The sequence below is a fragment of the Solanum verrucosum genome, unplaced genomic scaffold (genome assembly GCF_900185275.1).
Source record: "Solanum verrucosum unplaced genomic scaffold, falcon-dt-bn FXZP01000199.1, whole genome shotgun sequence".
NCBI lineage: Eukaryota > Viridiplantae > Streptophyta > Magnoliopsida > Solanales > Solanaceae > Solanum > Solanum verrucosum.
This window is the reverse complement of record NW_026020049.1, coordinates 1,800,385-1,810,206: the sequence shown is the minus strand read 5'-3', so window position 1 is coordinate 1,810,206 and position 9,822 is coordinate 1,800,385. Positions and strand designations below refer to the sequence as shown.

Sequence of the window (9,822 nt, the reverse complement as noted above, 5' to 3'; positions counted from 1 at the left end):
AGACTTGCATAATAAAGCAAATCATGCATATAGAAGTAGAACATTATTGGTCCTTATAATGAAGACCAAGATTTTCTCAATACTAATTTAAACTGACTCTTATAAAATAGGTGTTGTTCATTTAGCGGTGACGCTTCATCTAAACTTTACATATTCAATATTAAGAGTTCCAGTAAAGGAAATCTATATTCTATTTAATCAAATGGATCAATTCGTGGGTCGTGTTCACTTGCCATAGCCATCCCAGTACAAAGACACGTAGGGCACATGACCTGCCAAAGATAGATGCTCAACTTAATTTATAGTCACTGAATAGATAAACTAGAGTGGAGAATGATACATTCAACAAAAATACAGAATGCTACGTGGTGATGCAAATACTGATGGGGAGATCTACAAGATAACATTGTCAAAATTCTTATTATTAAAACTAATAAAAGGAACCTTCAAATCACTATTATATACCGGGGATGTCTCATAGTAATGTCTAATGGCTACTTGCGTTGTTTGGAATATGTTTCTATTGTCCACCAAGGGCCAGCCATGAGTAGCTCTGGTTTTAAGTAGCAAATGTAGAAGTCAATCAGTACGATTCCTCTCCTCTCTTTATTCCTTTGGTTGAATTTTTTCCTCCTAACCCCAATCCCTGTGCGTCTTTTGTTCCATATTTAAAGGCACAGAAACATGAGTGCTGATGAAATAAGAAAAGATACCAAACCTTAACCAGGGTCAAATTTTTAATCTAACTTGACAGTCCCACCAAATGTTAAGAATAAGTGCCCCCTACCCCTGCTGTTTCATATCGCTTCAGGAAAGAGGTGTTCAATTTATCCAGTCTAATTTATACGCTGTATGTGCACAGAGTGGACAATTTGGAGCCAATGATTTGAACAATACACTCACCTTTCCTGAACCTGAACAGTTGGAACACCTCTCTGTTTTAGGTGGTGACAGAGGCTTGTCTGCACCATACATTGTTGAAACAGGCTCGATAAGAACAAGAGATCCAGTGTTGGAGCATCGAGCACAAGCAAGATATCCTGCATATACATTTAGCAACTATCATAAAATTCACCTGCATTCCAATTGCTCGCCAGTTGGAATGCTATTCCTACACAATATTTGTCCCATTCAAAAAGGAAATAGGAAAATTCCTTCCAGAATCCAAATATTTAAACAAAGAAAGCCCAACTTTGCATTTTCTTAATTAGTGATGATTTACAGTAGCAAGTAAGTTGCAGGACCTTCTGTGATGGCTGAACTATTTGAACAAGTAAAGCACTTTTGAAAGGTAATCCACAGAAAACATGAAAAAGATGTTGCTAGGAGAATTCCATAATATGTTGTCAAACTATTTCAATAGCTTGAACCGATTTGTAAAGTAACTAGACTTAAATTTTTGAATTATTAACGGATTACACACCTGTTCCAAGACAGTACTTGCATCTCTTATGCTCCTGCTGTTTCACATTATTGATTTCAACAACCATCAAAGCAGAGATCACCCCAACTGCACCCCCAGAAAATGATGCCACAATTGGATCAACCTGACTGCAAAGTGCATTAACATACTATGAAATTGTTGCACACAGATACACGCACAAAGCATCAAATAGATCTTTCAAGTATATGATATATAACCCAAAAACTGAAATTTTAATAATACTTAAAAATTATGGCTTCATTGGCTTTATATCACTTTCAGTTTCAAAAGTGATTAGCAAGTATCATCATGTTCCAGATCTATCCAACATAAATAAAAACTTGTGAGCAATGGTTTCTCTTGGTACTACTCTTCTCTAGTAATGACTAAAAATGAATCCCTGAAGTTTAGTCCTGCATTTGCTTTGCTCCTAGAATTGCTGATCTTAAGATCTTATGTATTTCCTCTCCCTCAACATACAGTAGAAGAAAAATCGAAGGAAAAAGAAGCTGCAGATATTGCAACTTATCTTTCTTTTTGTGAGAAATATTGGAAAAGAATATTATTGAATTGTTGTTGTTTCACATTATTACATGAGATCCTATTTATAGACACTAGAATACAATCCTTTATCAAGTAGGATACTATTTAGTATTCCTATTTCTATTTCTATTCCTATTCTAATAGGATTGTATAAACCTATTCATATTCTAACACTCCCCCTCAAGCTAGTGCATACAATTCTTGTACCTAGTTTGTTACAAATGTAATTAATACGAGGACCAATGAGGGGCTTGGTGAGATATCTGCAAGTTGATCAGTCGACTTCACAAAATTGACAGGCAATCTCAATGTGTTTGTCTTCTCATTAAATACTTGATTTTGATGCATAATGTCAGTCAATCTCAATGTGCTTAATCTTCTCATGAAATATTGAAATTTGATGCATAATGCCGATAAAACACAGAGTGATAAAACTACAGTGTTGAACTTTCCAAACCAAACTTGCAAAGACTATTTCAGACCATAGAGTGACTCACATAATCGACATACAAGGCCCCCTGAGCAACAAAGTGCTCAAAAATCTAGTATAAAATTTATGTATCATGTTGGAATCAATAGATGAGCCGATATTAAACAAGTCACCGAAAAACTGGCCGGAACATGCTCATATGCCGGAGTATTAGATTTGATGGCTAAAAGTGGTCACAATCTAAGAAATAAAATTATATGGGTAGGGTCGGAATGATGTCACGACCCAACTAGAAAATATAAATTATATAGGATAATTCAAATTGATGGAACGACCCCATTGAAAAAGAGAAACAACATGGGTAGGGTCGGAATGATGGCACGACCCTACTGAAAAAGAAAAATTGTACAGGTAGAGTTGGAATGATGGCACAACCCTATGCAAATCTGATTTGAGGAGTCATCGGAAAGACGAATGGAACTACGCAAATCAAATCTGAGGAATCACTAAAAGGACACATGATGCTATGCAACTCAGATATGAGAAAATAGTTCAAAAAAGTCCACGGTACTACACAAATTAAATATGAAAAGTAGTCCGGAGAGATGCACGGTGCTACGCAAATCAGATATGCAAAAAAAAAAGATAAGTCACCGGAAGGATGGCACGGTGCTACACAAATTATATATGAAAAAGTAGTCACCGGAATGATGGCACGGTGCTACAAAAATTAAATATGAAAAAATAGTCACCGGAATGATGGCACGGTGCTACACAAATTAGATATAAGAAAGTAGTCACCGGTATGATGGCACAGTCTACATAAATTAAATATGAAAAAGTAGTCACCGGAAAGATGGAACGGTGCTACACAAATACCAACGGATATGGGGTTGATACAAAACAGCCCTAGAAAGTCACCGAAAATTGATGCATGGTGACCTGCTGACTGAGTTTCTTCCCTTGAACATGGGGTTCATGCATGTATCATTTGTCCTACTTTTGTTAACATAATCATTGGCCAGACGGGTAGCATATATGGGTGCCACCCGCCGGCAGCGGAAACTCTTTAATTTTCTACCAAGATCGTAGAGGCTCTGATACAATGTGAGAAATATTGGAAAAAAATATTATTGAATTGTTGTTGTTTCTACATTATTACATGAGATCCTATTTATAGACACTAGAATACAATCCTTTACCAAGTAGGAATACTTACACCCCTAAACTTGGCACAAGATCGGGGGTGTATTTAAGTTGGTCAAGTTAATGGATGTTTTTAAGGCTGTCAATAGTTCAAGAATAAAACTAATAAGCGACTTATATGGAAGAGATCGTGGAGAACTTTCTGACTTCTCACAACATAAGATGAATGTCTCAATAATAAGTCAATTACACACCTAAAATTGATAAGCATATAGGGTGTGTTTTGTATGGAAGAAAACATTTTCCAATTTTCCCATGTTTGGTTGGCCTTAAATGTTTGGAAAATGTTTTCCAAATCAACTCATTTTCCTCAAATTTAAGGAAAATGACTTTCCTTCCAAAATTAAGGAAAACATTTTCCAAAACTCTACTTCATCCTTTAATTTTTTTTCTTACCCTACCCATACCCCGTACCCGACCCTCCCATTCAATTTTTATTTTTTTTAAATTTTCTTATTTTTAAAATTTCAAGTATATTTTTATCTCTACCATCAAACCAGCATCCCCCCCACCCCAAACAAAAAAAGAAAAAAATTAAATACTATTTTTGAAAATTTTAAGATTTTAAATTATTTTTGGGAAATATTTCAAATTTTAAAATTTTCATTTTTTACCCTCTCTACCCCCCCAAACCGCCCCCCATGCGCGACCCCGTTGAAAATTCTTTTCCTAGGTCAGGTCCTGGGTCGAAAGTTTGGGTTAGGTTCTGGGTCAAATCTCAAGGTTGGATTTTGGAACCGTCATTGGGGTCTTGTCCTAGTTTTGGTGTTGGGGTCGGGTCCTAGATCAATTATCGGGATTGATTTCGGATTAGAAATTATTTTCCTAAAGAGTATTTTTTAGTCTCAAGTAAAAAATGAAAGATATTTTCTGACAAAATTTTCATTCACCAACCAAACATTAAAAAATATTTTCCACTTGCCAAGCAAACATGAGAAAATAAGTTAGAAATCCACTTGTTCTCCAAGAAAACATTTTCCTTCATACCAAACACACCCTTAATGTGCTCCTTGTGAGATTTGTTTGGAAAATTTTCAGGAAGAAGTTCTTTTGAAAAGATTTTGGAAGAAAACATTTGTTCTATAACATGTTTGGATAGCTGAAGTTTTTGAAGATTTTATTATTTTTTAGAACTTTTCCCATAAAAAACTGCCCCTTTCCCATTCTTCATTATACAATATTTTTGGAAAACCTAACAAGCATGTAATTTGAAAATTTTCAAAAAGGTTTTCACAAACAAACTCTACCATGAATTATCTGCATATATCATAATTCTCTCCATGCACTAATTACAACTCATTACTAAGAGAAAGAAGTTGCTGTATTTGTGAAAAGGGTGGCACATTTGTTAAAAAATGGTCAAGCATTCGAGTAATTCAAAGTTGCGCTAATAAAGTAGGTGCCTTGTCTTATCTACTAAACCAACAAGAACACTATGACATAGTTTTGCACACACTTAAGGACCCTTTAGATTGTCATTTTAGCATCCTATGTTCTACATTTTAATGACCTAAATTCAATAAAGATGCCTCTACGGATTACCAGCAGTGAGAACATATTTTTTTTACCTATAGTTTTGGACCTTTGTTTTGGTAAGCCTATATATTATGAATCCATTGTTGTTCGTGGTAGAGAAGTGAATATACTTCTTCACTGAGCAAACATACAATAATGTAAACATACCTCAGTTGCATTGGTAGATGCATGCTTCCAATAAAATCGGCATATGATGTGCCTCCTAGTCCCAATTTTAACTCCAACTGCAGCAATATGAGCATGCTTTAGAAGGTAAAGTAGTAGGCTCCATAAGGCATAAATAGGAGTTTGAACTGACTGTTAGCATCTAAGAACTCCTCAGAAATTAATCAGATTTTCACCTTTAAGTCAATTGGCCAAATGATAACAATAATAAGAAAAGTAAAAATGTTAAAAGAAAAACTTACACTGGGTGCTAGAAGTCCACCAAAAAGCATAAATCCAGCAATGAGGGATAAACAAGTAGCATAATATTGCTTTAGATTTGCTGATGTCTGCAAAACATAAAAAATTCAGTTAAATACTCTGTAGCCTGCAGCGCGACCAACCAAAAGGGGGAAAAAAGAGGTAGAAAAGTCCATGAAAATTTACACAGATTGGAGAACACGAAAAAAAAAAAGGGATCTCCTTACTTTATGTTAACTGGGACGTTAGGTTATTATAAGTTGCTGACCACTAACATAAACATTTTGCAACAGCTAAGAGTACTTACAAGAGGAGGCAAAAAGGGAATAAATGATGGGAAATTAGGAAGCTCATTTTCTTGTGCGTCCGTTAGTATCCCAAGCTCAGCACTCTTTATCCTTTGTTGTATTCTTAGCCGGCGTACCTGCTCAAGTTTGAAGATAGAAGGAATAAAAAATTTGACACTAGAAGAGCATAAATATCTGATTTATGCAACTATAGCAATCAAACCTCTTCGTTCCCCAGTCCCACAGCAAACTCAGAGCACAGATAACATGGATATAAGTATAGATACTTCAAATCTCAAAAAGGAGTCTGACCAAAATAACAATGGTAACATCTCTATTCATGATAGGCAACACAGATACATTGAGTGGCAATACTGAAAGCAGGTTGTATTTCATATTGGCGAAATTGTAATAAAAACCACAGTAAATTTCATATAAGTGAAACGTCTAGCAGCCTTTTTGATGACTTTTTTTTTTAATGACCGTGGTGTTCAGGCCATCTTTCGCACACCTCGACTAATTCCACGGGATACCTACCCCTTCTCACCAGCAACAAGTACCAGGTAACTCTATCCACCAAGGCAAGGACAAATGGGAAGAATCACCTAGTCTTGCAAACTTTTTCTTTCTTATTGTGTCGTTTATATACATTTCTCCGGTCCTTAATATGAATTATGTGTGATCAATAATCATGATAAAAACATGTTTGCTATGTAGAGTTATGATTAGGCTCATTACTATTATTTTCCAGTTATATACCTTGGAGAACTTCAAATTAAATGATTAGTATACTAAACACAAAGCTAAGTAGACATAACAGTAATAAATACAAATTCTGAAAAAGAAGAAGAAGAAGAAATATACCTCCTCCATATGCAAAAATATCTTGTTTCTCCTACTTCTAATATTATCTCGAATTTCCTGCAACTCCATTTTAGCAAAGTCCTCTACTGTCTCAGGTCCTTCAATTATACAAAACCTGTACAATCAATCCCAAATCCTCTAAACAGTCAATTTTATCCCTTCCTTATAACTTTCAATAATTAATCACAAGTACCGAAACATTCAAACAAATAATTCCTCAAAATTACCCGGCGGCGTTTTTATCGGAGGATTCAGAATCTAACGAAGTAGCGTATGAAGATGCATCAGCATCGGAGGCCATGGATCGGCATGTAATTCTATTTCTACGATTTCCATGGAGGATATATGTTGAGGTAGGAAACGCCGAAGTGGATGGAGAAAACGGCGTCGTTGAACAAGATAAATACAGTATTCGGCCTGCACATACCATTTCTGAGACGGAGAAAAATCAGATTACAAGTTCATGGAGATTAAGTTAGAGCTACTGGATCGGCTGAGAGGAAGAAGATGACAAGAAAGAGCATCAAGCTTTGTTCAGGCGGTAAGTGGTGGGTATTTTTCTCGTTAAACCCAAAACTCCTCTATGCCCAAACTCAAAAATAAAAATTATTGGGTGGTTTATACGTGTCACTGGGTCATTGTTGTTTATTTGTAAAGATGGACCCACGCAATTAATGGGAGGATTAGATCATTTTGTTTTTTTTCTTTTCTCTTTTGGAAATTTAGTGGATTTTTTTTCATCTTTTAATTAGGATATATTTTGATTCTAGCTGTGGTGTGGTGAAGTGGATGAGGCTAGACTGTTCGTCTCTTAGAGCCTTTTTTAAGTGACTTAAGAGTTGGTTAAATTATTTTAAAGTTATTTTTAGTTTTAGTGTTTGACAAATTTAAAAATAACTTAAAACAAGTTTTTTTCACCCGCTTAAAATAAGTTTTTAAAATAAGTTAAATGTAAAAGTATGACTGCTTTTTATTTTTTTACTTAAAAGTAATCTAAGTTTGATTTTTGAAAGTTCCTTTTTTAAGCCAATTCAAACGGACTCTTGATTAGAATTTTGGATTTGAGTCTTGGGTATGATTTTTTTTTTTGGTGAAGTGGATGAGGCTGGACTGTTTTTTTCTTAAGTAGAGTTTTTGAATTCAAATCTTGGATATGGAGAAATCGTGGCTAGGAAGCGCTATTTCTGAATGGGGTCATATCTAACACAAATTCGAATTAGTCGAGTTTCAAAATAGATTATCGGGCACCGAACGGAAAATAATAAAAAAAGAGAGATAAATTTTGTGTTGATGTTTATGATATTTGAATAAGCATAACCATTTATGTGAAAGCGTGGTTATGCTTTTTTTTCTAAAAAAATAAAGATAAAACAAGTACAATTAAAAAAAAAGGCTTGAGAAATAGGAAGGGTATATGAGTGAAGTGTGGGGCTTATTAGTTCAAGAATAAAAATGTCAATGGTGGGAGCATTTGGAAGAGTTATCTTTTTCTTGATAATGCAACTTAGCTTCATGTAATGGATACTTTTGCTTTCATTATAGTAGCTACACAACAAAAACATAAAATTAGAAGGGGACAAATATGTCTATGTCACGCTTTCAAATTAGGATGAGATTAGATTGACATTCATTTCTTACTACCTGATTTGAGGCCAAATATATATATTTTTAATCATTATTTGTCTTATATTTATTATTTATATTTGTTTTTTTTAGCATGAATTTTAGAGATTGTGCTAAATAATGTATTTTATTTATAGGAGTAAATTGGTGTAAAGTTGAAGAAGTTTGAAGCTAAAACGAATTAAATATGAAAGGTTGAAGAAGAAAATCAAACAGACAGCTTAATGGATTAAACTTTATAAAATAATATATATGTTGGTCGAAGTAGAATTGGAATTGGAAAATTCCACGTGGCAGTCACTGAAGAGCTGCAACAACATGTTGAAGGTAGGGGCGTGCACTATTTGGATTAAATCGAAAAATCAAATTGAATTGTAATTTGGATTTTTGATTTGGTTTTGGATTTATAAGTTACTTTGTTTGTTTTTTTTTGTTTGATTTCGGATTTAGAAAAATGAAAATCGAAAAAACCGAAAAAACCTAATTTTTTTTATATATATATAGATAAATAATTACACATATAATATATAGGTTTACTATGTAGGCAGTAGGGTACTAGTAATTCAGTATTACCGTAATATTTAGGTCCATATCAAATTACTGCCATCCTATTTCACTAAATTTTAGGCATTAGGTTTTACATTATAACTATAAATATCACATATTACTTGCACTTTTATGAAAAAAAATTTAGCAGAACTAGAATTAGCGGCGCTAGTCAACTTTTTTACTTTTGCAGTTTGCTCTTTTTTCTTGCTTTATTTTATTTGTGTGCTATTTGCTTTCGAAATTTGTATCTATTTCTTTCTAAAAAGTTTTTTCATCACATTTCAGGTTTAAGAGATCTTAATTGAAGACATGAGTTGAATTGCTGGTTCAACCTCGATGCGATTTGTGTTTAGTCATAGTACTTTAGAGTTTAGAGTTAGTTTCATTGAAATTATTGATAGTATTGTGTTTTAATGTTTTACTCGTGATTATAATGGAAATGATATTTAAGAGATTCAATATTATTACTTTTCCTTATATGGAATTTTATTTTTTAAGCATGCAAATACAACTTTGATTATGTTATTAATTAGTTATGAAATAAGTTATAACCGAATAGCCAAATCGAAAAAAACCAAACCGAAAAGAGAAAAATCGAACCGAACTAATTTTTTTTATTTGGATTGGGTTATACTTTTTCAAAATAAAAAATTGAAAAATCCAAACCGAATAACACAAAACCGAACCAAAAAACCGAATGCACACCCCTAGTTGAAGGCGGTGGAGCACTGGTTCACACCGAAAATAAAAAGGAATTCAACTCCTTTATGGTTTTAATTTGTTTTGGACTCAATTATTTTATTTATGGTTTTCTACATCTATAAATAGTCCATAGAAATAATTATTGAATGAGATCAACCAATATCGAGTAAGAAGGAGACACTTTTGAAGAGAGAGTCGTTAATACATTTTAGGGTTCTTTTCTTCTTCTTATTTTCTTAGAGATTAGTAGCTAA

General features: G+C 33.8%; 1 protein-coding gene across 1 annotated transcript; it reads right to left on the bottom strand.

Moving 5' to 3' along the window:
* Nucleotides 1-96: 96 nt before the first annotated feature.
* Nucleotides 97-7,309, bottom strand: LOC125823163 (protein ORANGE, chloroplastic). Its single transcript, XM_049502586.1, has 8 exons — nt 6,922-7,309; nt 6,695-6,809; nt 5,851-5,967; nt 5,546-5,632; nt 5,286-5,362; nt 1,424-1,551; nt 904-1,040; nt 97-272 (listed from the first exon to the last, which is right to left on the bottom strand). The coding sequence occupies exons 1-8, from the start codon at nt 7,122-7,124 to the stop codon at nt 195-197; spliced, it is 942 nt and encodes a 313-aa protein (XP_049358543.1). The 5' UTR covers nt 7,125-7,309; the 3' UTR covers nt 97-194.
* Nucleotides 7,310-9,822: the final 2,513 nt, after the last annotated feature.

Excerpts from the sequence above, each read along its gene's own strand:
- LOC125823163 (XM_049502586.1), bottom strand. The coding sequence starts at position 7,124 with ATGGTATGTGCAGGCCGAATACTGTATTTATCTTGTTCAACGACGCCG. Across the intron at positions 6,810-6,921 it reads TCCGATAAAAACGCCGCCGG|GTTTTGTATAATTGAAGGAC; the intron begins GTAATTTTGAGG and ends TTGATTGTACAG. Across the intron at positions 5,363-5,545 it reads GTGGACTTCTAGCACCCAGT|TTGGAGTTAAAATTGGGACT; the intron begins GTAAGTTTTTCT and ends ATATTGCTGCAG.